This window comes from Ursus americanus, chromosome 24 (genome assembly GCF_024610735.1).
Source record: "Ursus americanus isolate L20-20 chromosome 24, mUrsAme1.1.p, whole genome shotgun sequence".
NCBI classification, from domain to species: Eukaryota; Metazoa; Chordata; class Mammalia; order Carnivora; family Ursidae; genus Ursus; species Ursus americanus.
This window is the reverse complement of record NC_142150.1, coordinates 31,589,035-31,616,401: the sequence shown is the minus strand read 5'-3', so window position 1 is coordinate 31,616,401 and position 27,367 is coordinate 31,589,035. Positions and strand designations below refer to the sequence as shown.

The following is a 27,367-nucleotide window of genomic DNA, read 5'->3' as shown; positions in this document are numbered from 1 at the left end:
TCTTAGCATGAGCGACGGAGAGGGCAAGAGGGAGAGGGACAAAGAGATTCCCCACTGAGTGCAGAACCCTATGCCGATGGGGCGCCTGGGTGGCACAGCGGTTGAACATCTGCCTTCGGCTCAGGGCGTGATCCCGGCGTTATGGGATCGAGCCCCACATCAGGCTCCTCCGCTATGAGCCTGCTTCTTCCTCTCCCACTCCCCCTGCTTGTGTTCCCTCTCTCGCTGGCTGTCTCTATCTCTGTCAAATAAATAAATAAAATCTTTAAAAAAAAAAAAAAAAAAAAGAACCCTATGCCGGGCTGGATCCCAGGACCCTGAGATCATGACCTGAGCCACAGGCGCCCCTGAGCAGAGCTATTATTTCCTTCGTTGAGCACTATGGTTCTCTTAATGAAACTTAAAATCAAATCAGCTTTTTTGGCAGTTAGGCATATTCAGATCATAATGAACTTGTAGTGCTTTTTTCCCCCTTCACAAAAACTGCTCTTCAGCCTGTTTTTTTCCCCTAATCTGCATAGTTGAAGTTTATTTTTCTTTTATCTGTGAGATCTTACTTCCATTCCTATTAATTTCATTTGTTTCTTATTTTCCTTTTGGTTCTTTGGATTCTAATTCTTTAGTAAGTACTAAGGATGTACTGTATTGTATAGTGACTAACATAACATAATTTAAAAAAAAAAAAACTAATTCTTTAGTAAGTAAGTGTATTCGGTCATTCTCAGCATCTTGTTCTCATTGATATCATAAGCTTGCTGCCTGAATTCCATATAAGACACTAAGACAGCTCTCTTTTTTTTTTTTTAATATTTTATTTATTTATTCGACAGAGATAGAGACAGCCAGCGAAAGAGGGAACACAAGCAGGGGGAGTGGGAGAGGAAGAAGCAGGCTCATAGCGGAGGAGCCTGATGTGGGGCTCGATCCCATAACGCCGGGATCACGCCCTGAGCCGAAGGCAGACGCTTAACCACTGTGCCACCCAGGCGCCCTAAGACAGCTCTCTTAACAGAAGTCCTGCAGACCCACGGTGTGTGGTCTGTGGACTGGTCCTGGGCCATGAATTCTTCATTACCGGTTTGCAGTAAGATAACTACAGAGAGTGAGAGGAAAACTTTTAGCGACATTTATAGTGGTTTGACATTGCTACAGACACTCATATTCAAGGTTTCTGTGTTCTGTAAAAGTATCAATCTGCCACAGGTTGGAAATTGAAAAAAAAAGCAAAAAACAAAAAAACAAAACTGGTCCTTTACTACGGGTAGGTAGTTTGAGAAGTACTACACTAGCACAGCATTTTTCCAGCTCGTTTTTTGGCTAGAATCTATAATAAGAAATATCTTGCTTTACTACCTAATATACACGTATGTGGTGATGGACATGTAACAAAAAAATTTTCATGAAACCTACTTACCTTTACTATGAGTGGATGAACTAATGAAGTCTGATACATTGGGTTTTTTTTTTTAACTCTGGTTCAGACCTGCTAAACTGATTTATATCCCACTAAGGGGTTGAGATCTGCAACTTGTAAAATATGGCTCTAGGCTAGGATGAGTATGAATACTACATTTATTTTTCATATTTCATACACTGCTTTTTTTTTTCCCCAGAAGGGACTCTCACTGTATATTTTTCTTTTAGTACTTCCTTGTGGAAAGTTGCTTGTGTTATAAAGACAGAATCATTGTCACTCATCAGTTCATAGTGAATTTTCTTTATCCAAAAAAATTACTTAAAATATCCATTAAATATCATTTTTGAGTTTGAAAATGTTTGTTTTGGCCGTAGAGTTAAATATTACACTTGAATTACAGAGTTTTGTTTTTAGTAAAGGTTAACTAGTGTTGATTTGTATTGCACATATGTTTTAAATTATCTCTGGTACAGGGCTCCTGGGTGGCTCAGTCGGTTGAGCAGCCAACTCTTGGTTTTGGCTCAGGTCGTGATCTCATGGGTCGTGAGATCAAGCCCTGCATCAGGCTCTGCACTCAGTGGAAAGTCTGCTTGAAGACTCTCTCCCTGTGCCCCTCCCTGCACTCTGGCACGCTCCCTATTTCAAATTAATTATCTCTGGTACTTTAGTAAAAATATAAACTTAGGGGCGCCTGGGTGGCACAGCGGTTAAGCGTCTGCCTTCGGCTCAGGGCGTGATCCCGGCGTTATGGGATCGAGCCCCACATCAGGCTCCTCCGCTAGGAGCCTGCTTCTTCCTCTCCCACTCCCCCTGCTTGTGTTCCCTCTCTCGCTGGCTGTCTCTATCTCTGTCGAATAAATAAATTTAAAAAATCTTTAAAATATATATATATAAACTTAAAAACAGGTTTCTGACCATAATGAGATATCACCTCACACCCATGGGATGGCTGCTATCCAGAAAAACCCTAGAAAATAACAGGGTTGACAAGGATATAGAGAAATTGAAACCCTTTTACATTGCTGGTGGAAATGTAAAATGTTGCAGCCACTCTGGAAAACAGTGTGGCAGTTCCTCAAAAAATTGATCATAGCATTACCATGTGATCCAGCAAATTACACTTCTGGGTATATACCCTTAAAGAATTCAAAGCAAGGTCTCAAAGACATATTTAAACACCCATATTCATAGCATTATTTACAATAACCAAAAGGTAGAAACAGTCCAAGTGTTCCTTGACAGATGAATGAATAAACAAAAATGGTATGTACATAAAATGGAATATTATACAACCTTAAAAGGGCAGGAAATTCTGACACATGCTACAACATGGATAGACCTTGAGGATGTTAAGCTTAGTGAAGTAAGCCAATCACAAAAAAAAGAAAATACTGTTAAGATTCCACTTATATTAAAAAAAAAATTCCACTTTAAAAGTGCCTAGAGTAGTCAAGTTCACAGAGACCAAAAGTAGAATGGTGGGTGCCAGGGACTGGAGGGAAAGTGGAGTGTGGAGTTGTTTAATGAGTATAGTTTCAGTTTTACAAGATGAGAAAAGATCTGGAGATAGGTTGCATAGTAATGTGAATGTATTTAACACTACTGGACTGTATCTTAAAAAATGGTTAAGATGATAAATGTTATGTGTATTTTACCACATTTTTTAAAAAATTGGTTTCTGGATGCTCATAACTCTTAGAAAAGTAGCATGTTGATTATTTCAAGTAATAAATTATCAACTTATGTTTCAACAGTTCTGCATTTTCCAGCTGGTGAGCACTGAGAATAACCGCTATAGTCTAGATCACATTTCCTCCCTATTCACTTCTCAGGTAAGTTGGATCATCCTTTGCATATCACACAAGTACAGGAAAGAAGTATTGACTGACTCAACTATGTTGTAAAGGGATGGAAATCTTAAAGTGGAATATTTAATGACATATGCAAACAAAATTTCATGTGGGTTTTACCAAGTTCTTGTAGTAGTATCTTTTGTTTTTATGCTTTTACCCCTCCTGTTGATACAAATGTAAGTCACTATAAGCTATTACCCTTTCTTATTTTAACCCCTTTTTCCCACATTTCCCCCTAGGAGACACTGATTGACTTCGCCATAACCTCTACAGATATCTGGGCCATGTGGCATGATGCTGAAAACCAAACTGTTGTGAAATACATCAACTATGAACAGTATGGATCACTTACTTCTGTCATCCTGCCTCACCCCAAGCAGTTTCATACTTAGAAAACAGCTTTTTATGTAGAACCAAAGTCACATGTTTGCATGGAAAGGATTCAGCCCTGGGTTTGCTTGTTGTCAACTGTTTTCCGGAATTCCTCCTTTTGCACTTTGTGTTTTTCTTATCTTTTGGTTTTAGAACAAAATGAAGGATTCTTAGAGTTGGAATGAGATAAAGAAAATACCATATTTCTTGGGAGAAATGGCACATACCCAAAATACTTCTAATTTGGGAGTTTTCATTGCTTCTGAGCAGACTATTTCTGACAGCCACAACTTCCAAAAGATACTATAGCCCCTTTGGGTTCTCAGTTTCCTCATCATAAGAAGGGACATTGATTGCACAAGTATAGTGCTTTTCAAACTTTTTTAAAACAGGAAATCCTTTTTTTTTTTTTTTGAAAGATAATGAACTCCAGTATATAAAACTAATATTTTATGAGTATAAAATTGTAACACAATTTAACGTGTTGATAATCTCTAATATTAGGTATATTTGGTCTCTAATTCTTTTAATGTACGTGATAATAGTATAAAGTGTTTTTTAGTAGTTACAAAATACATTAAAAAAATAATTTTGACTCAAACACTGTGTAACCCCTGAAATAACCTGTGTAGGATTCCGTGGAATACAGTTTAATGTCCTTGGAACTAAACCAGTTGAACCTTAGGGATCTCTCATAATCCTATATTCTAGAACAGAATTACAGGAGTAGTTGCCCCAGATGGTTGAGCCACACCTCAGAAAATATGAGAGTACTTCTTATAGATAGCATTCCAGCAAAGTGGGAAAAAGCAGGACTCTGGTATCAGATGAGAGTTTGAGTCCAGTTGTGAAACTAAGTAGCTGTGAGATGCCCGAAGCTTCACTTTCCCCATCTGCAAAATGGGGGTACCACATCCTTTAGAGTTACCATAAGGCTTACTTGAGTAATACTCTTAACTGCACCTAGCCTAATGTCTGATATATAGTAAATGCAGATTAATAGCTATTATTTATAGATTTGTGGTTAGAGTTTTAATTTCAGGAAGATGCCTGTTAAACTGTTAAGAGCAACTTCTCTAAAGCCAGAATGCTGAAAATAAGTTTTATTTATTTATTTTTAAACTTTTAATCAACAGCGTAAGCTTTTAGTTATCATTTTTATGTAGACTGATGGTCTTTGTTTGTTTCCCTGTAGTAATGCTGCAGGTCAGTGGAATTCGGTTTTTATGCACTCTCTGCCAGAGGAAGAGATCATTCTCAGAGATGATCAAGACCCCAGAGTAAGCAATATTAAAGTCTTATGTAAGGGGATGATTTACTCCAATCATTAGTTTGAGAAGAATCAGTTGTATTAGTCCAAATTCTTTCAGCTGCAGGTCAAAGAAATCCACCTCAAACTGACTTAAGCTTAAAGGAAAATGTATTGATTTGGGCAGCTGAGAAGGTGAGAGTTCCCTGGCTTCAGCCATGGCTGGAACAGTGCTTTCAGGGCTTGATCTCTCCTTTGTCTCTATTCTGCTTTCCTCATTGTTGGGTTTATTCTCAGGCAGGCTGCCTGAGCCTGTGCATTCTTTAGAACTTAACAACCCGAGGAAAAGACAGAACCTCTGTCCCTGGTCCTGAACTAGACTCTCATTTACCTGGCTTGAGCCATGTGCTGATTTCTGCCATAGTCACTCTGAGCAGAAGGAATAGAATAGTCTAGCTTGGCATGAGAAACCTGACCAACCTGCACCTTGCTCTTGTGGAGGTGGTGAAGTCAGTTGAGTATGGGGAGTACGGGTAGAGGAGGAATGGTTCCCCAGAGAAAGGTAGGGACTTGTTAGTAAAAGAAAGGAAATGGATCCTGGGCAGGCATAAACACTATGTGTCCGCTATACCAACCATGTTGGTACATGCATATAAACTAGAAATCAGATAAATTCTCGTAGCTGTTTATGCTACGAAGAAAATAACTTTAAAAGGTAATACAGTAGCGAGCAAACTAGGCCAGTCTCCCTGTTTTCAGAGATACCCTCAGGATGAGTAGAAGCAAAACCTTTCAGATGATGCCTTCATGTTAAAATGAGGTTGAAGATTTGGGGCCCTAAGTTATTCCCCAGAACCTCAGTAGGAGGAAGGAAACTTGAATGAAGGTTAGTCAGGTTTGCTACTTCCTGGCAAATCTGATTTAAAAGTTTAGGCAAAATAATTAGGCAACATAAGACTTCTCATTTTTTTTCTCTCTAATTCATTTCCCTGTTAGTGACAGCGTATTGCAGGTTTTTGTTTATTTTTACATGTAATGCCGATTCTTGGTTCCTTTTCTTTTATATGTGAGCCACTTTGTGGATGGTGTAGACGCCAGTTTAGTTTAATTGTTCTCTTCCCAGTGTGTATCACCAATAAACTGTGTTCGCCTTTTCCACTTAAGGTTGGCATTTGACAAGCTGCGTTTTCCAGTGGAACGCTATGAAGTACTCCATGAGGAACACACTGATTTCTTTACAGTACGCCTAGTTGACTCAGACACTGCAGTCTTCTCAGTGTGAAAAGTTAGAACTGCTCTAGTACTTGGTGTAGCTCAAATATAGAAAGGCCATATTCATATAATAGAAACTCAAGTGTTGGTGCTAATGTGATGAATTCTTCCTTCAAATTTTTCCAAATTTTATCTATTTAGAATGACATTAATTTTTGTTTTACTCTTCAACAGGAGATGTATTTGCAGAATCTGTTTACACCTGGACGATTCATAAATGCAGCTTTATGTAAAGCTTTACAGGTCAGCAAGAAAAGATTTAGTATTTAAGACTATCTCTTACTTTGTAACTATCATTGTATAATTAATAATTATTATTAATTTTTGTTTTATATATACTAAACACCAAACATATTTTTGCAGTTGTAGATACATGTGCTTATTAGTGTGATTTTTTTTTTTTTAATGTTTTTTCCATTAAGTAAGACTCCCAACAGGGAGGTAGAGCTGTGGGTACTTCCCCAATGACTAATGAACCATGCCAGTAGTAAAAAGAGAAATTCGTGCCTACACTGTTGTGAAAAGATACCATACTATACTGCATGTAATCTCAGTACTTGAAAGAAACTTAAAATGTTTTCTTGGTTAGTTTTGATGGTACTCTATTTTACCCTTCTGTTAATACAACAAAGGTCTGACTTAGTTCAGATTAAAAAAAAAAAAAAAAAACTCAAATCTAATCTTCAAAGTCACATGGCTTAAGGGATATTTAATGCTTTACAAAAGGATTCTTTAAAGTCACTTCGGCTTCCTTAAATTGCCATTAACTTAATGGATTAAAAATAGAATAATCACTCGTAGAATTGAAAGGTCCCTCAGAATCTCCTCACCTGACCTTCCACACAAAGAAACACCTTCTGAGGCTTTTCTAACAGCTATTCAGCTTCTAGTTGTCTCTGCCTCCAGTGATCAGTTTCTCACTGGCTCTTGTGTGAGTTATTGTTCCCAAGCTATGTCATTTAAAAGCTCTTTCTGGGGCGCCTGGGTGGCTCAGTTGGTTAAGCATCTGCTTTCGGCTCTGGTCACAATCCCAGGGTCCTGGGATGGAGCCCATCTGGGGTTCCCTGCTGAGCAGGAAGCCTGCTTCTCTCTGTCCTCCCTACTCATGCGCGCTCTCTCTCTCTCTCTCTCTCTCTCTCTCGCTATCTCTGTAAAAAAAAAGTAAAAATAAAATAAAAAATAAAAGCACTTCCCAGTATTGGATCAATTTTAGTCCATGTCCTTTTGGCAGGTTCTCTCTTTTGGGACTTCATAGAGCATGTCTCTCTTTTAGAAAGCAACTGGTCGAATATTTTAGGAGTCTTTCCCTATTGTCTTTCTCCAGATTATATACACCCAGTTCCTTAACTTTCTTTCAGGTGATACCATTTCTAGACCCTTGACTTTTCTTTTACATACATTCTTAAAAATCTGGCTATTGCATGTTTTCTGTTTTCTCTCTGCTAAAGCTTCGGGGTGACATGGTCACTGTCTCCTAAGGTGTTTTTTCTTTTCATCCTATCAGCCTTCTTCCTTGTTAACAATTAAACGTGTATGCCTTATGATAGCTCTTGCACACTGAAATATTAAATAATCACTAAGGCATTTATTAAGTGCTCTCCTTTAGGAGAGTCATTCCTAGTAGAGTGACCAGCCGCAAGACTACTGTAGGTTGCTTTCGTGCCAGTTTGGGTGTGTGTATTTCGCATCATTTTGTATCTTCCTTCTGGCTGAGCAATAGCCTTTCAGGGTTTGTTTTTTTGTGTATTTTTTGTAATCCAACTGTACCCTGTTATAATTCTGACAGATTCATGGATTTCTGTAGTTTGTTCTGGTCTGTAGAAATTATTTCAAAGAAAAAAAGAAAGAAATGATTTCAAACTTGCTATGATTTCATATACCAGAATTATTCACAGTGTTAGACGTAGATGGGTACTTCAGCCATGTTCAGTTTCTATTGTATAGCTGTGTATTGGCTCGGTGCCTTCTAAATTGATGTGTCTTTCATTCAGTTTTGGGTAGCATATAATACTCTAAAATGTCTCTTTTAATTTTAGATTTTCTGTAGAGGAACTGAGAGGAATTTAGATCTTTCCTGGAGTGAACTGAAGAAAGAAGTCACTTTAGCTGTTGAAAGTGAGGTAAGGTTTGGGTGGAGAAAGAGTGATAATTTCTTTGTACAGGCTAGATTGGTGCTGAGGAGTTGTTCAAATTGTTCACTGGACCTTGTTAGTAGGAAGTATGAATGTTTAAACCTTTTAATTTGAAAATTAGAGATATATATAGTCTATGACATATAATGCATAAGGGATATTCATTTAGTAAGATGATATTAGACAGTTACGTTTTGAGGAAGAAAGATCCCAAATGGTATTAAGAGTTTCTCTCTCTCTCTTTTTTTCCCCCCTTTTTGTTCTTTGCCAGCTCCAAGGAAGTGTAACAGAATATGAATTTTCCCAGGAGGAGTTTCGAAATTTACAACAGGAATTCTGGTGCAAGTTCTATGCCTGTTGTCTTCAGTACCAAGAAGCCCTCTCTCATCCTCTTGCCCTGCATTTGAATCCACACACAAACATGGTGTGCCTACTGAAAAAAGTAAGGAAGCTAAAGCATATAGAACTCCTTTAGAAGGTTCCGTGGATCTTTCAGACTATCAGTCTATCAAATGTTGTAGTTAGCTTTTAGAACTTTGTATTTTTTTTCTTTTAGAATTATGGTTCATTTGTATTTAGATAGTCTTCTGCATTATTTATAATTTTCTTGCATTTTACTTTATTTACCTTATTATATACTAAAGGGATTTCAAACTTCAAAGAGTTACGAGAGTAGCACAAAGAACTTTTGTATACCCTTCACCCAGATTCGTTTGTTAACTTCCATTTGCTTTCCTTTTTTTTATGCATATATATTTTTCTTCTTAATCCAGTTGAGAGTTAGTCATAGACATTATACCCTTTATTCTTAAAAATTTACTATGTATCCTAAGAACAGTGTATTCTTACATAACCACAGCACAATTTAAAAATCAGGTAATTTGTTATTGATATGATATTGTACTGTTACATTCTGATTTTATCAGTTGTGCCCATAATTTTTCATCTGATTTAGGATCCAATCTAAGATCTTGGATATATTTGGTTGTCATGTTTATTTAGCTTAATCTTGAGCTTTTGTCAGCCTTTCTTTGTCTTTCATGACATTGACTTTTTTTTTAAGACTACCTGTTTTATAGCGTGTCTCTTGGCTTGGATATGTCTGGTGTTTCCTTGTGATAAGATTCAGGTCTCAATTTTTTTATACCTGTAAGCATTCATTGAAAAAAGTGTAATTGGAAGATTTGTATTTCCAGGGGTACCTGTCTTTCCTTGTGCCTTCCTCCTTAGTGGATCATTTGTATCTCCTGCCTGATGAGAACCTTTTGGCAGAGGATGAGGCAGCTATATCTGATGGTAATAGTAATTACTGTGTCCATATTTAAGCCCCTTCCTACATGAACCCTATGCTTTGTTTCAAGCGGATGCAAAAATACTTTGATTGCCACTATGACCTTGCCTGGTCAATTTACCACAATATAGATATTGTAAGGAATACCGAGGGGCGCCTGGGTGGCACAGCAGTTAAGCGCCTGCCTTCGGCTCAGGGCGTGATCCCGGCGTTATGGGATCGAGCCCCACATCAGGCTCCTCCGCTAGGAGCCTGCTTCTTCCTCTCCCACTCCCCCTGCTTGTGTTCCCTCTCTCGCTGGCTGTCTCTATCTCTGTCAAATAAATACATAAAATCTTTAAAAAAAAAAAAAAAAAAAAGGAATACCGAAGAGGCCTAAGCATCTCCAAGACCTCAGATAGATCCTTGGCATTTAATTATTTATATTTTATTTTAGTGTAATATTAATCAGTAGCTCTTCATTGGCTTGAGTCATGAATGTTAACTTTGTCTTAATCATAGATGTGGATGTTGCTCGGGATGTCATGTGTCTTATAAAATGCCTTCGGCTGATTGGAGAGTCAGTAACTATGGATATGTCAGCAGTGATGGAAATGAGCTGTTACAACCTACAGTCTCCAGAAAAGGCTGCAGAACAGATTCTGGAAGATTTGATCACTATTGATGTGTAAGGAGAATTTAGGGTAAAGTGCATTTCCTAATAGAAATTTAGCAAATTTTAGTGCCAGCATCAAGTTTTTAATGTACATTCAAGTCCATGCAAAGTAGTGGTTTGAAGATAAAATGAGTTGCTGTAATTCTCAATAGGTGTCTCCAATTTTAAACAGAAAATCTAACACATGAATTCAGATCTGGAAGCAGACTCATAAATTACGGTCTATTAAGTACTAACTGAGCTATAAATTCTAAAACATAAAAGTATTTTCTCACATGCATTTTATCTATCATTTCTGAAGGAATGAGGAAAAATTTGTTCTACGAAGTACAAGTATCTTATATGCCGGAGTGATTATCTCCCCTCCTTTATTGTGTAGCTCGTCTTCCTGTTTCATGGAGCATTTAGCTTATGGGATTTATAGAGTCTGTGTTACATATTCTCAGTAGTGATAGTTTTCTGATTGTCCTTCTAGAGAAAATGTGATGGAGGATATTTGCAGTAAGCTGCAAGAGATCAAGAACCCAATCCAGGCCATCGGGCTACTTGTGCGGGAAATGGATTATGAGACAGAAGTGGAAATGGAAAAGGGGTTCAATCCAGGTGAATGACAACAAACGTGTCTCTTCGATCTAGAGAAAACGGTTTAACTCCTTTTAACTTTCTTTCCGTTTTTTTCCCTCTTAATTACAGCTCAGCCTTTGAATATTCGACTGAATCTTTCCCAGCTGTATGGTAGCAACACAGCAGCATGTATTGTGTGTAGAGGTGTGTGTAAAATTGCCAGTACTCGCTTCCTCATCTGCCGGGACCTTTTGATACTACAGCACCTGTTAATGAGGCTGGGAGATGCCGTAAGTACTGCTTGAGAGAAACTCGTAAAATCTACTCGCAGAGCAGAATGTCGGCTCTATGAGTGCAGACTTTTGTCTTTGTTCACTGCTCTGTCACCTGCATTTGACCTGTAGTGAGTGTCTAAAATTGCAGAATAAGAATGTACATGTCAGGGACGCCTGAGTGGCTCAGTTGGTTAAGCATCTGCCTTCGGTTCAGATCATGATGCCAAGATACTGGGATCTGGCCCCATGTCAGGCTCCCTAGTTGGCAGGGAGCCTGCCTCTCCTCTCCATCTGCCTGCCTCTCCCCCTACTTCTGTGGGTGCTCTCTCTCTGTCAAATAAATAAATAAAATCTAATTAATTAATAAAAATCTTTAAAAAAAAAAAGAACATACATGACATGGGGCACCTGCTGGCTGAGTCAGAAGAGCATGCGACTCTTGAGTTCAGGTCCCATGTTGGATACAGAGATTATTTAAAAATAAATAGGGGCACCTGGGTGGCTCAGTTGGTTAAGTGTCAGACTCGAGCTCAGCTCAGGTCTTAACCTCAGGGTTGTGAGTTCAAGCCCTGTGTTGGGCTTCACACTGGGCGTGGAGCCTAGTTTTTTAAAAATAAATAACTAAGCTTAAAAAAAGAAGAACATAACATGAAGTGGATTATTTTACAATTATTCTTTGTATTTATAGCAGTGGGGAAATTTCCAAGCATGGCTCTACGAAAATTTAGTATTGTTAGTAACTGCTTTGCACGTGATAGCAAGGTACCATTTACTGTGGAGGAGAAAGGAAGAAGAAGAAAAAGAACTCTATTTCTGCAGTACAAAAGCCTAAGCACATTTCTTTTAAGTTGTATTTATTTATTTGAGAGAAATAGCGTGCACACAGGTTGGGGGCGGGAGGGAGAGAGAGAATCTCAAGCAGGCTCCATGCCCAGTGTGGAGCCCAACTCGGGGCTCCATCTCATGACCCTGGGATCACAACCTGAGCTGAAACCCGAGAGTCAGACACTCAACCAACTGTGCCACCTGGGGATCCTCCCAACTCCATTCTGTGCTTCTTTTTCCATCCTAGTCTTCTTAGTCCACCAGACTCTTGTCCAGTAATCCTTGTCTTCCCCGCTACTAAATGTTCCATGTTTGGAGATTGCCTTTCTGCCCTGAGGCTGAAGCCCCACTTGTCTGTAGGTCATCTCATCCGAGCCTGACAAGGGAGCAGTCTGGTTCACTAACTCATGTTAATGTATAAAAAACTACAAGGCCTTTGGGGTTCCCAGAGCTATTCATATTTTTTAAATCAGAATTTATTAACTCAAATACGTTGATGATGGTAGAATTTCAGGTAAAAATAAGGGGGACATTTAGGAAGATGATTTGTTTAGGACCACCCGGGAGACACAGGAGCCTTTCCTGAGAGGCTGGTACTTAGGGCAGCCCTTACTGAGTTCTTTTCAGTCTGTGCAGAGTCTTCCATTTCTTCAGGGGTTTTTGTGGGGCTTTTTGTTTGTTAATTATAACCATTTTTTTAAGTAATAGATGTTCATTATAGAACCTTTATATGTAAGCCTCTGTAAACAAAGTTAAAATTCATCTGTAATCAACCCAGTGACAACTGGGATAACATTTTGATGTACACCCTTTTTTCCCTGCAAACGTTTTGTTTGTTTTATTTCTAGAATTAAGGTACACTATGTGGTATTTTTGTAATCTGTTTTTATTCTGCCTTACACACCTCATCAGTATTTTCACATGTCATAAAGTATTCTACAAAATTATTTTTAATAGTTAACCTAGCACAGTTTTGTTCAACCAGTCCCATTTGTGGTCACCCACGTTGTTGCCAGTTTTTTCCTCATACCTATAAATATCTGTACACCTCACTGTATCTCTGAGATAAATTCTCAGAACTAGAATTGATTGGTCACAGGCTATGCACATTTTTAAGGCTTTTGGTGGTATTGCCAAATTTTCCTCTAATGTTCATAACTATTTTTATCCAGACTAGTAACATAAGGAAGGGCTTAGATTTCCCCGTTCCTGTTCTTGAATTCTGAGCCCACAGATTCAATGAAAGTTACTTTCGTTGTTTTCTCTTTCACCATCAGTATTTTTGTACTGTTAAATCTTTGGGTAGATATTTTTGCTACCCTAAAATTTAATAGGTGTGTCGCCTTTATGTACATATGTTGCTTTTTTGTATGCCCATTGTAACTGTGTTTGTTATTTATTTTACCTCCACCCAAGCCTTAAGAGTTATCATCACTAATCGCTGTGTATGGTCTCACCCACCCACCCATCATGTATAGGTGATCTTGGGAGCTGGTCAGCTCATTCAAGACCAGCAAGACCTACTACACCGAACAACTCCTCTACTCTTATCTTATTACCTCATTAAGTGGGGAAGTCAGTGCTTGGCAACTGACGTTCCAGTTGACGCACTGTGAGTTTTATTCTAATTTCTTTTTAAAATAAATTGTGAGTTTACTTTTTCATTGTCTTTAAAAACTTGTGAACGTAATGCAGTTCCGTGATTTGCCGATAAGATTCAGAGAGCGTTTAGGTGCTTCAAGTTCCAAAGGCTAAAGGCAATGTATAAAAAGAATCAAAATACTAGATATGTTATTGTATATGTGGTTTTTTGAAAAGAAAAAAAAGCTTATTCTGAAGTGGGGAAAATATATATAATTTCTAAAATTTGTCTTTTTTTAGAAGCTGTTGAGAGAGGTAGTTTTTCACTAACCGCCAATTTTTTATGCTTTTTCTAAAATTGAAGTGTAGTTGACACACAATGTTACATGAGTTTCAGATGTACCATTATTACATATGTGTGTGTGTTTAACGTGAAGATAAATCCTGCTGAAGGCCCAAGAGTTAGATGAGGTCACAGGGCAAGTTAGACCACACACAAAAACAGACTAGGTATGAAAGGTAGGCTGAGCTGCTTTGTAACCAAAAGAAAAAGGAGAGTCCGTTACTTACAAGAATTACATTTTCAGTAAGATAAACTGTCCTGTTTGGTAAGGCTTTCAATAGAGCTTTTATGAGCAACTTACTAATTAAATTGAAAGTGTTGTTGGGAGGAGAACTTGTAGTAATGTTTGTGTAGAAGAACTGCTGTCTTTTTCTCTGTTCTTACAGGGAGTCCAATCTCCAACACTTGTCAGTGCTGGAACTGACTGACTCTGGTGCTGTAATGGCAAATAAGTTTGGTAAGGATTAGACTATATGCATTTGATTTTAAATTTGGCTTTTATTGCATATTCATTAAAGTGGTCCTTTGCCACCTCTGCCACGGAGTGATTGGGTAGGATCTGCTTTCACTTTGGGAGGTCTGTAAGTGAGCTGTGGCCGGAAGGCTGCAACAGGGAGTCTACTGAACCCCGGGAAGCCCAAATCATGCATAAACTGAGGGTGTTGCATATATAAACGTATATATATATATATATATGTATGTATGTATGTATTGCTGCTTTTCTATTGTATATTGATGCTCTGGTGATTAATTCAATAAAATTAATTTTAAAATTTATTAAGTTCATGGTAGCTTTTTTAACTTGTCTTAATAAATATTTAAAAGGCATTGTCTCTCATACTTGAGAGCCATTCTGGAGAATGTGTTTGGTATTATTTTGGTATACAACTTGGAATCTTGAGACCGTATTTAGTATAAATGCTCCCTAAGGAAGATGCTTAGGTGTAGTGAGATCAGTGAGAAGAAAAAGAAGTGAACGCACTGTTGATTTAAGTGACTTTTTATTGTGTTTGTATAGTACTTCACACTTTACAAACTGCTTTTATTTATATCGCCTTTGATTACACCCATGATGCATTTTATATTTTGAAATAATGTTATTTATTACTGGCATAAAATGAATTAGTAGACTATCTTAATTGAAAATTGGCACTAATATCACAAGTTGATGATTGTCATAACTTTTTTTTTAAGTATCTAGCCCTCAGACAATTGTGGAATTATTCTTCCAAGAAGTTGCAAGAAAACATATCATATCTCATCTCTTCTCTCAACCAAAGGCACCTCTGAGCCAAACTGGGTTGAATTGGCCCGAGATGATTACTGCAACTGCAAATTATTTATTGCAGCTTTTGTATCCTTTTATTTAAAGGCTGTTAGGGGCTCCTGGGTGGCTCAGTCAGTTAGCTAAGTGGACAACTCTTGACTTCAGCTCAGGTCATGATTCTGGGTCCCGGGATCAAGCCCTGGGTCTGGCTCTACATTCATCAGGGAGTCTGCTTGAGGATTCTCTCATCTCTCTCTCTCTGCTCCTCCTCCAACTAATTTGTACATGCGCACTCTCTCCCAGTCTCTCTCAAATAAATAAATAAATCTTTTTTTAAAAATCCAATTAAAAGGTGTTTTCTGTCTAAATAGCCTAAGGCTCTCATTCTCCCTGTATAATGAAGATATTTAATGAGATTGAGTGCTTATTCCCCCAACAAGAAATGATAATATTTACTTTTAGATATCCCAATTTTTATTTTATTTTCCTCAGGACTTAGCCAGATTTTATTGGTACACAAATATTTAATACCTAGATCTCTTTTAAAACATAAGTTCATCAAGTATTTATTGAGTGGCTCTGTATGTCGGAAACTGTGGTAGATGATGGGTGTCCACTGGCACCAGCAGTGCATGAAGTATTCCAGAATCGGAAGTGATCGCCCAGGGGTGGTTTAGCCCACAGTTAATTGAGTTCTGAGCGAGGTGACTAGGCTTCTAGTATATATCCTTTAAACCGTATTTGTCTAATATAAGAACACGTGCTCTGCCACCTTCTCCTTTACCTTCTTTTTTAAAAATTAAGTCGTTGCATGGAATTTGATGCCCAATATGTATATATATTTAAGTTTGCCAAAAACGTAAAAAAATAAAAAATCTCCTTATCCAGTGACTAGATGGCCTAGCAATCCCGGTTGTCTCTTTCTGGAATGTTTGATGGGAAATTGTCAGTATGTACAATTGCAGGTGAGTACTGTTGAATATTTCAGGTTTAATCATTTCTTGTATAGAATGGGATTTCTGGAATTTTTTTCTTTGTAAATGTTACTTGCATCTTAATTGGCTGCTGATAAGAACCACAATAATTTAAACTTGATTGCACCAAAACATACCCCAGAGACATTTTCTTTACTTCTCTCTTGACATGTCATTCCCAAAGTTTTTTTCCTAGAGTATCTTGTTTTGTTTTTTTAATCCTGTTAGGTTCTCTTTATACCAAAACAAATATACCATTGTCTTCATATAAATCCTTTATAGGAATCTAGTCATTAAACCAGTAAATACCAAAAGTTGGAAAATCGCTAAGTTGGAAAAATGTATGTATGTTGGTGTTATTGGAGTCCTGTTTGCTTTCTTGAAAGTGTCTAACCTAATGCAAGAATAGATGAGCAGGATTAGATTTTAATTTCCAGATGATTTCAGGAAATACACCTTTTATGTTAACTGACTACTATCTTCTTTCCCTCTTTGAAGAATTTGGGAATGGTTATCTCCTTATATTTATTTTCTAATCAGAAAGCACCTTTTATGCCTTTAAGGATTATATTCAACTGCTGCGTCCCTGGTGTCAAGTCAATGTTGGTTCCTGTCGATTTATGCTGGGACGGTGTTACCTGGTTACAGGAGAGGGACAGAAGGTAAATTGCATTCGAATGAAGAACCAGCTTCAGTGTAAAGAGGACACTTAGTCTCCTGACTAGGTTAGGGGGAATGGGAGGCATGGAATCCTCTAGATAAGGACAAAGATGATTAGTGCCAGCAAGAGCCGTGTGGGGATTCTTCAGTTTTCATGTGCTTTGCAAATTAGTTAGAATATGGGAAAACATTAAAATCCTTTTGCCCCTGTGTAGGTGTTTTTTGGTATGAATTTTGTAAATCAAATTTATTACTCAATTACACTGTTTTTATTACGTATTTTTTTAAATTTTATGCTGCTTTCTCCCCCCATAATGGAAGTTTACCTTTCTAATTTGTTCCCTGACATCCTATTTAGGTAAATTTTCAAACATGCAGGAAAGTTTAAGGACTTAAACAATCATATACTTACCACTCAAATTCTACAAATGCTAACATGTTACTATGCTATTGTGTATTTATCCATCAATTTTCTTATTGAAGTTTACTTTTTAATAGCATCTAAGTTAAAAAGTGAGATAAGTTAAAGAAAAATATTAAATAATGTGTCAGATAGAATTTAGAATGGCAAAAATTGTAAATCTAGTCAACAGTCTTAGTTTTTCTTTTTTGGCTTTCCTTCAGCACCTGAACTCCCACCCCCCCAGCCCCGACTTTTAAGCACCTAGAATTTGAACAGTCCATTATAAGTTATTTTGTATTCTTTTATTTCTCCAGGCTCTGGATTGCTTCCGCCATGCAGCATCTGAAGTGGGCAAAGAGGAATTCTTGGATCGTTTGATTCGCTCAGAGGATGGGGAGATTGTGTCCACCCCCAAGATGCAGTATTACGATAAGGTACATTATGGTGTGGTTTGGTACTTCTTACACCACCCTGTGTAAAAATGTATCTGAAATCATTGCTTTGGTATTTGGGGAGAAAAATAATATAAAAATGTAATCGTTCCCTGAAATTCCAAGAGAAGAGAAATGAATTTGCCTGGAGAAATTAAAGAAACATATTTTAATGAAATTGGTAAATGTTTTTAACTTAAGTGAAATTCCCATCATGATACCAGTTCATTAGCCCAGTCATCATTAGAATTTGATTGATATTAGTCTTTCCGAAATCTCAAGGAATTAAATTAGAATGCTGTATTTAGCCTTAGTTTAAGATTTAGCCTTGGTATCTCTCCTGACCTTTTTTCCTGTCACTCTTTTTCCTGGTCATTCAGTTCTAGATAGAGTGCCTGCTTACTATCTCATGCAAGCCAGGCATACACTCTATTCCCTTCAAGACCTTTCTACCTGCCATTCCCCTTTTTCCAGATAGTCAAGCCTCGGGCCCTCATTTCGTTGAAGTCTCTTCGCCTATTTAACCATGCTTGATGTTTAGGTTTTAGATAACTATTTGTTGTTTTCTAAATTTCCTACCAAAAAGTAAATGTGACAAAGGCAGACTTAACCATTTTGTTCATTGCTCGTAAAAGAGACAAATGATTTGTTTTTTAAGTGAGCTCTACACCCAGTGTAGGGCTTGAACTCATGAGTTACATGCAGGCGCCTGGGTGGCTTAGTCGGTTAAACATCTGCCTTCAGCTCAGGTCATGATCCCAGAGTCCTAGAATCGAGTCTTGCATTGGGCTCCCTGCTCAGCAAGGAGCCTGCTTCTCCCTCTCCCTCTGCCTGCCGATCCCCCTGCTTGTGCTCACTCGCTCGCTCTATCAAATAAATAAATAAAATACTTTTTTAAAAATGTTACCAGCTCTACTGACTGAGCCAGCGAGGCACCCCAAGAGAAATGAATTTATACTGAAATAGATTTGTAGCTCTTAATAACCCACTACCATCATTCTGATGAGAAAATTATTTTGAATTCTAAGGATTTTTTATAAGATTTATTTTATTTATTTATTTGAGAGAGCGTGAGCGGGGTAGGGAGAGGGAGAAAATCTTAAGCAGGCTCTGTGCTCAGCCTGGAGCCCACCAAGGGGCTCGACCTTACAACCCTGAGATCATGACCTGAACTGAAATCAAGACTTGGTCATTTGACTGAGCCACCCAGGTGCCCCAGTTTGTTTGTTTGTTTGTTTGTTTGTTTGTTTGTTTGTTTGTTTTTAAGTAATCTCCACACCCATTGTGGGGCTCAGACTCACAACCCCAAGATCAAGAGTTGAACACTCCACTGACTGAGCCAGTCAGGCACCCTGAATTCTAAGGATTTTTAATCTGAGCCTGGCTAGATTTAAGGAATTGGTAAATCCCCTGAAATTGTATGCAAAATGTTGCTTGTATTTTTTCTGTGGAGAAGCTCCATAGCTTTCATCAGAAGAAACTTACTGGTTCAAAAAACATGAAAAACCATTGCTCCAGTGGACTCCAAAGTGGGCCCTGGGAAGAAAATACCAGAACTCTCACTCACAAAAGAAATAAATTAAGATGTACTAATGTTTAATATAAGGATCAACCCTGGTGCTCTTATTTGGTCCTTTACCAGGTGGTCACTTGTCATTTAGTCTCAAGGTAGGCGTTGGAAGGAAGAGGGAAGGTGTCACAGCTGGGGCGGGGGTTCAGAGGAGCACCTGCACTACTCCACTTTTTTTTTTTTTTTAAAGATTTTATTTATTTATTTGACAGAGACAGCCAGCGAGAGAGGGAACACAAGCAGGGGGAGTGGGAGAGAAAGAAGCAGGCTCTTAGCGGAGGAGCCTGATGTGGGGCTCGATCCCAGAACGCAGGGATCACGCCCTGAGCCAAAGGCAGACGCTTAACGACTGCGCCACCCAGGCGCCCTTGCACTACTCCATTTGATTTCAGTAGATTATGTTTGCCTGGTTAAATTGATTTATACATGATAGTGATTCATTTTAATAAAAATCACCCTCACAATTTCTAAAAATTCCTACAAAGAAGTCAGATTAAGAAAGTACAAGCAAATGAGGACAAATTAGGGCTGACACTTCTCCCTTTGATACAGGCTCTTCATCAGCCATATTGCAAGGTAGAAACAGTGATAGTCTATAATCAGATCTGACAAGAATCAGCTGATAACAGTTGAACTTCTCAGGAATGCTATTTTAAAATCTAAGTAAGTGTACCTTGAATTAAGATGTCAACTCAAGATAATATGAAACCGTGAAAATTATCAGAGCATTAAGCATCCTAATCACTGGTAGTGGAGTATAAATTGGTTACAACCACTTTGAAAAGCTGTTGGTATCTGCTAGCTGCAGTCATTGACATACCCTATGACCCAGTTATTCCAATTCTAAATATACCCAGAAACATGTACATAGTTACCAAAAAAGAGACATGCAATTATTATCCAAGCAGCATATTCTTAAAATTCATACACTAGAAACCCAAATGTCCGTTGACAGAATGGATCAATAAATTATGGTATATTCTTTGAATGGAATACCGCATCAATGAAAGGAATTGCGTATAATAATAGGTCAGTCTTATAAACATGTTAAGCAAAGTAAGGCAGACACACACAAAAATACATACCATAAGATTTTGTTTCCATGAAATTAAAAACAGAACCAGTAAAAGTCAGAAGTGCCTGGAAGGAGTCACCTGGGAGCTTTGGAATACCACTATATTATAATTCTTATTTTAGGTGCTTGTTACATGGATATTTTTACTTTGTGAACATTCAGTCAGCTGTGTACCTAGGATTTATGTACATTTCTAAATATATGTTACATTTCAAGAAAAAGTATAAAATAAAAACTAATCATCCAAAATATGTTTTATACTGTTAATAAAAGAATAATTACTAATAAAAATAATCAAAACTATTTTTTATCTTTATTTCTTCTATAAATTTATGTGTTGAGTGTGTTAAACCTATATATTAGAGAGCTGTGTGTATGTAAGTAAATACTTGTGCACATGTGTGCACAGACATTGTTAATAGGGTGGACAAAGTTTGAAGAGCACTGTTCTATCTTATCTTAGAAATGGATTATGTCAAACATTCTCTTTAGGGTTTTATAAGGCTACGGTGGCAATTTATTTTCTGGGCTTTAAATTCATCTGCGACCTAAACAGTTACTAGGAAAATTTAGTAGTGAAATTGCACGTGTTCCTTCAACAAATAGTTACTAAGAACCCACTGTGTACTAACATTGAACATAGAGCCGTGAACAAAAAGACCAATAGGAAATTTTACAGTAAGCCTGTTATTTGACAGTAGAATCTAAAGGAAAGTCTTTTTTTTTTATTCCATTTATTTATTTTAAGTAATCTCTACACCCAATGTGGGGCTCGAACTCACGACCCCGAGATCAAGAGTCGCATGCTCTTCCGACTGAGCCAGCCAGGCGCCCCTAAAGGAAAGTCAAATATTAACCAAATAATCCTGTCTTGTAGTCAGCATCTTTGATTTCATCTTCATCTTAACTCGCTATCTTTCTGATTGATTTAATTCCTGTTTCAATTTGCCGTGCACTACCATATTAATTTTAATGGAAACTCCCTCTTTTTCTCCTCAGGTTTTGCGTCTACTAGATGTTGTTGGTTTGCCTGAGCTGGTTATTCAGTTGGCTTCGTCAGTATTAACTGAAGCAGGTGGTGACTGGAAAAGTCAGGTGAGAACTAGCTATAGTCTAGGTATTTCCCTTTAGACTTGTCATGGATGTGCGATTTAATTGCTGTTGTTCTCCCCCCACCGTATTTGACATTTAGGCTACCTTAAGGACATGCATTTTCAAACATCATTTGGATTTGGGTCACAATAGCCAAGCATATGAAGCCTTAACCCAAATTCCTGATTCCAGCAGGTAGTCAATCCCAGTCTTTTTTAGAGAAGGCAATTTACCAACCCTGTTTAATGCACTGAGAGTTTGCCCTCATGTCGCTTTTCTCTCTCCTAGGCAGTTAGATTGTCTGCGGCAGCTGGTGGTAGTTCTTTGTGAACGCTCGCAGCTACAGGATCTTGTAGAGTTTCCCTATGTGAATCTGCATAACGAGGTAATTTTGTCCACTGATGACTGGACACAACTGCGGTGGTCGTCATGCTCGCTACTAACCTTCGTATCTGATTGCTTCCCCTTCGTTAGGTTGTGGCAATAATTGAATCACGTGCGCGAGCTGTGGACCTTATGACTCACAATTACTATGAGCTCCTCTATGCCTTTCACGTCTTTCGCCACAATTACCGAAAGGGTGAGCAGTTGAAGCCAACAGTCTTTGTTAGGGGCAAACTTAACAGTTTGATTATGTTTTATGAAAATACTGTTTGACTTATGTAATTTTTACCTTATTTTCACCATTGAATGAGTGTTCTCTACAAGCATTTTGGGAAATTATGTTTAATTACAAGATTAGCTTCACCCTTTTTGAAGATTACTCGCTAGCCTTAAAGACAAGCCCTTATCCCACTCTAGAACATTCTTGAATCATTTCCAGTGAGATGTCATTCTATCTATATCTTCTGTCTGATTTTAAAAGAAACTTTTTTACTAGAGGCGTCTTGAATTCTTGTGGCTGGTTTTGAGTTCTGCCAGCTTGCTCTTGGCCTTTTCTTATTTTTGCTGATTCTTTTGAGAGTAAGTGGTAGACATCACGTTTCAATGTATAAATACTTACGATGTATCAGCTAAGGACATTTTCTTAGATAACCTCAATACAATTATCAGATTAAGGAAATACAACTAATTTCATGAATTAAATGTAAATATAATGCTATCGTGATTTTTTTAATAGCACGTTCCTCCCATATCGTCCCTACCCCCTGATCTAGAATCACACATTTGTCATGTCTCTTTAGTCTCCTTTAATCTGGAGCACTTCTTTTAGCCTTATTTTGCCTTGATGTTGTTGATATTTTTGAAGAGTACAGGCCAGTCGTTTTTGTAGAATGTATCTTAGTTTGGATTTGTATGATGACTAATGAAGTCTTTATCAGAACAGCTAAAATGGTGGTTGGTAAGCACAGCATAACATATAGAGAAGTTGAATCGCTGTGTTGTACATCTGGAATTAATGTGGCATTGTGTGTCAGCTATACTCGAAAAGATTAAAAAGAAAAAAAAGTAAAATCTTTGAGACAGAAAAAAAAGAACAGTTAAAATGCAAAGGGATTACATGTCTATTTTAAGATCACATTTTACAAGATAACCATTGTGGTTCTCCTCTGGAAATGGTAATTTTTTTTTTACCATTTTCACTCAGAGAACTTTTCATAAGGTTTTTGTTTTTTTTTTTAAGATTTTATTTATATGAGAGAGAGAGAGAGAGCATAAGCAGGGCGAGGGGCAGGAAGAGGGAGAAGCAGACTCCCCACGAAGCAGGGAGCCCAATGGGGGCTTGATCCCAGGATCCTGGGATCATGACCCGAGCCGAATGCAGATGTTCAACCAACTGAGCCACTCAGGCATCCCTTCGTAAGGTTTCTTGCTGATTTTCATTGGAAAGAATAGATAGAAGTAATTCATAAGCATGCTCTAATTTTCCAAATGGTGAAACATGTTTGCATATTCCTTATATTCTTGACCCATACAGACAGGGACATGTAGAGGATTAAAGATCTCTCACTGTTTGCTTTTACAATAACAACATCCATTACATCAACCTGGTTAAGACCTCTTTAGCTGGGAACACCTGGGTGGTTCAGTTGGCTAAAGTGCCTGCCTACAGCTCAGGTCGCAATCTCTGGGTCCTGGGATCGAGCCTCACATCGGGCTCCCCACTCAGTGGAGAGTCTGCTTCTCCCTCTTTCTCTCTCCCTCTGCCCCTGCTTGTGCTCTCTCGCTTTCTCTCTCTCAAATAAATAAATAACCTTAAAAAAAAAAAAACCACTTTAGCTGAATTAATATTCAGATCTTTCTGGAGCAAGACTTATTCTTCTAAAAAAAAGTCTTAATATGGCAGGCACTCAGAAACATTTGTTGGCAGGGGAAAGTCAGTCAATTTCATTTTAAATAAAATTATATAAATTTTAAAACTGTTGGAATGAAAAATAGTTCCATTTGAAAACTAAAAGAAATGTTAGTGCTCTTTGGTTTCTGGAGTCTCACGCTGCCTCAGAACAAGGTGTTTTTCAATTTCTCATTCAGCCTATGTGACTAAAGTATTATAAAAGTAATCCATTCTTGAGCAGAGCGTCCAAACATTTCTTGGTCTCACTGGGTGAAATTAGGTAAAAATGTGGCTGAAACTAGCACTCTAAACTAGTCTTCTGTACTATCTGGGAATGTAGTATCTGAAAGTTAGAAGTAGGGACACCCGACTGGCTCAGTCGATAGAGCTTGCGACTCTTGATCTCAGGATCATGAGTTCAAGCCCCATGTTGGATGTAGACATCACTTTTAAAATGAATGAATGTCAGAAGTAACATTTACAGATTTTTTCTTTTTTTTCTTAATTGTAGTAAAATACACATAACATAAACTTTACTAACTCAACCAATTTTTAGTATTCAGTGGTGTTATGTATATTCACATTACTGTGTAGCCAATGTCCAGAACTTTTCATCTTGCAAAATGGAAACACTATACTCATTAAACAGCTTCATTTCTGCCTCCTGCAGCCCCTGGCAACCATCTATTCTACTTTCTGTCTCTATGAATTTGGCTACTGGAATCATATAGTATTTGTCTTTTTGTGACTAGCTTATTTCACTTAGCCTAATATCTTCAAGATTCATCCATGTTATAGCATGTGTCAGAACTTCCTTCCTCTATTATATGTATATGTCACATTTTGTTTATCCATCAGTGGACACTTGGATTGCCTCCATCTTGGCTATTATGAGTAATGGCTGCTGTGAACAAGGGTACACAAATATCTCCTCAAGACTCTGCTTTCAGTTTTCAGGCTATATGCCCAGAAGTGAAATTGCTGGATCACAACGTAATCCCATTTTCAATTTTTTGAGGAACTGCCGTACTGTTTTCCATAGCAGCTACACCAAGTTACATTCCCACCAGCGCTGTACAGCGGTTCCGGATTTTCCACGTCCTCACCAACACATGATTTTTTGCGGGTTTAAGTTAAACTCAGTTTTGTTTTAAGTTTTAATATTTGATAAGTATAACAAATTCTCTAAAACACGTTTTTCTAAAAAAATTTTTTTTTTACATAATCTCTACACCCCACATGGGGCTCAAACTTACAACCCCAAGATTAAAAGTCATGCTGTTCTGACTGAGCCAGCCAGGTGCCCCTCTAAAACACATTTTTGAAGTTCTGATGTTTAATTTATTATTGCCTCCTAGCTGGTACGGTGATGTTTGAGTATGGAATGCGTCTTGGCAGAGAGGTTCGAACTCTGCGGGGACTTGAGAAACAAGGCAACTGTTATTTGGCTGCTGTTAACTGTTTACGACTTATTCGTCCAGAATATGCATGGATTGTACACCCAGCATCTGGTGCAGTGGTATGGAAGCTTTCCACCTTGGAGTTTGGGGATCATTTAACTTAACTTGGTTTGGTCCTTTTGAAACTATCATCTCACTTTACTTAGTTTTGTTTAAAATTTCTCCTGGGATATTTGTGAACTTCATCTATTTTTGCAGCAATTCCATTGTTACATATTACCACCCCTTTAGTTCTCAAGTTTAGAACTATTGTAGGAAGAAGTACTGCGGTATGGTTTTGAGTTAGACCTAACTTCAAGCAAACTACTTAGTATTTTGCTGCCCAGTTATCCTCTTGTATGATGATAATGTCCACCTTATTGGATTGTTCGGGTATTAAATGAGGCAATTCATGCAGATTGCTTAGAACAGTGACAGTGCCTGACCTGCAAAAAGTGCTCAGTGAATGGTTGCTGCTTTTATTTCATTTATTTTTGTTAATTCAATCTACAGTCACTGTTTTAAAGGATGTGCACTTTTTAAAAAATGCTGATGAGGTCATATATGTGCAGTTACTCATGTTGTATATCATTCCTGCATGTACTAGGCTGTTTCCCAGGGTCTGGGGTGGAGAATATAACTCTGGAACCACGGACGTCAAGTGGTTTATATGGAGGTTAAGTGCACATCCTTAGACCCAGTAACATGTTAGAGCTAAGTGGGCCAACTTGGCAAACAACTCCATTCTTTGTCTGATAGTTACAGTACCTTTGTAAGAAGAGCCATGCTAGTTGAAATAAACATAATTTATGTGGAAAGAACTTAAGCATGAAAGCTCTGGATCACAATTAGTGATATCAAAATAAGGCACCGTTGACCCTTAAGCAACACGAGTTTGAACTGCGCAGGTCCACTTATACACGGTTGTTTTCAATAAATGCAATAATGTAGGGGTGCCTGGGTGGCTCATTTAGGTATTGGACTCTTGATTTTAGCTCAGGTCATGATCTCAGGTTGTTGGGATTGACCCCCTCGTTGGGCTCAGCATGGAGTCGGTTTGAGATTCTCTGTGCCCCTTTCCCTCTGGCCCTCCCCCCACTCGGCACGTTCTCTCTCTAAATAAATAAATTTTTAAGGGATCTTTTAAAAAATGTAAATCTAGTACTCTTCCTTATGATTTTTTGAATAACATGTTCTTTTCTAGCTCCCTTTATTGTGAGAATACAGCATATAATACAGATAACATAAAAGTATATGTTAATGACAGTTTATGTTCTTGGTAAGGCTTCCAGTCAACAGCAGGCTATTAAGTTTTTGGAGGAGTCAGAAGTTATATGCAGATTTTCAACTGTGCAGGGTATTGGCGCTCCTAACCCTCAATTTGTTCAAGGGTCAACTGTACTAACTTTTCAACTTTTCATTAACTTTTAATCACTTGTTTTGTCTTCTCAGTATGATCGTCCTGGAGCATCCCCTAAGAGGAATCACGATGGAGAATGCACAGCTGCTCCAAGTGAGTTGGGGGTCTCCTGTGGATTCTTTGCTTAGGCAGTAATTATGTTGTTGTGTTATAGTATGATCTGTATTAAATGTGTGTTTTTATATAGTAGTTGTAATATGTATAGCAATGTAAAAATATTGTGAAGTTTCTTTTAGCTTATCTTCAATATTTTAATCAGCTAAGAGTTGTCTGGTTTCTCTTTGAAAACTTTGTATGGATGTATGAGAAATGAAAATGCTTTAAAAAGAGTGTTTGTTGCTTGCAGTATTTAAATCAGCTTAGTATCAAACTTGTTTTATCAGGGTCCTTGGATATTACCATGGAGACATGATATTCCTCCTTAAAGAGCCCAGGCTCTAGAGTTGGACGCCTGGTTTTAATTCTGCCTCTCTCACCGTGGGCATGTTCCTTTCTTTCTGATCTAGTAACAGAATCTCAGAGTTATAAGAGTTAAACGAAATTCTGTGTAAAATACATTGTAAGCGTCTCCTCAGCTGCAGCTGTCGTTATTCCAGTGGTTTGATTTGACTGAGCTACATGCTGGAAGCAGGGCTGTTGCTTTATCAAGTTTGGTTTTATGGAGGGGCCCCCCCCCCCCGTTTTATCTCCAGGGCCCTTGGAATTGACGCTGAATTACTTAATGTTTAGTGGAAATTGACATGCTGAGTTAATAGGCACTAATGATAGGCACTTCCTTTGTACTTTGAGAATCAAAAATATTTTTCTTTGGCTTCTAGCCAATCGGCAGATTGAAATTCTGGAACTGGGCGACCTGGAGAAAGAGTGTTCCTTGGCCCGCATTCGCCTCACTCTGGCTCAGCACGACCCAGCGGCAGTTGCGGTTGCAGGTA

The 27,367-nt window shown here is 38.0% G+C and overlaps 1 protein-coding gene across 1 annotated transcript in view; it reads left to right on the top strand.

Moving 5' to 3' along the window:
* Nucleotides 1-27,367, top strand: part of NUP160 (nucleoporin 160) — a 46,335-nt gene that overhangs the window by 11,977 nt on the left and 6,991 nt on the right. The window contains exons 8-30 of the mRNA XM_045786674.2: nucleotides 3,172-3,249; nucleotides 3,510-3,607; nucleotides 4,838-4,922; nucleotides 6,338-6,406; nucleotides 8,200-8,283; nucleotides 8,567-8,737; nucleotides 9,492-9,591; nucleotides 10,088-10,253; nucleotides 10,717-10,844; nucleotides 10,935-11,095; nucleotides 13,384-13,517; nucleotides 14,216-14,286; nucleotides 15,024-15,183; nucleotides 15,992-16,061; nucleotides 16,634-16,732; nucleotides 17,448-17,567; nucleotides 21,209-21,304; nucleotides 21,402-21,496; nucleotides 21,590-21,686; nucleotides 21,776-21,881; nucleotides 24,935-25,095; nucleotides 26,468-26,528; nucleotides 27,254-27,364. Of these exons, the coding sequence (XP_045642630.1) occupies nucleotides 3,172-3,249; nucleotides 3,510-3,607; nucleotides 4,838-4,922; nucleotides 6,338-6,406; nucleotides 8,200-8,283; nucleotides 8,567-8,737; nucleotides 9,492-9,591; nucleotides 10,088-10,253; nucleotides 10,717-10,844; nucleotides 10,935-11,095; nucleotides 13,384-13,517; nucleotides 14,216-14,286; nucleotides 15,024-15,183; nucleotides 15,992-16,061; nucleotides 16,634-16,732; nucleotides 17,448-17,567; nucleotides 21,209-21,304; nucleotides 21,402-21,496; nucleotides 21,590-21,686; nucleotides 21,776-21,881; nucleotides 24,935-25,095; nucleotides 26,468-26,528; nucleotides 27,254-27,364 (2,521 nt within the window). The remainder of the gene's footprint in view (nucleotides 1-3,171; nucleotides 3,250-3,509; nucleotides 3,608-4,837; nucleotides 4,923-6,337; nucleotides 6,407-8,199; nucleotides 8,284-8,566; nucleotides 8,738-9,491; nucleotides 9,592-10,087; nucleotides 10,254-10,716; nucleotides 10,845-10,934; nucleotides 11,096-13,383; nucleotides 13,518-14,215; nucleotides 14,287-15,023; nucleotides 15,184-15,991; nucleotides 16,062-16,633; nucleotides 16,733-17,447; nucleotides 17,568-21,208; nucleotides 21,305-21,401; nucleotides 21,497-21,589; nucleotides 21,687-21,775; nucleotides 21,882-24,934; nucleotides 25,096-26,467; nucleotides 26,529-27,253; nucleotides 27,365-27,367) is intronic.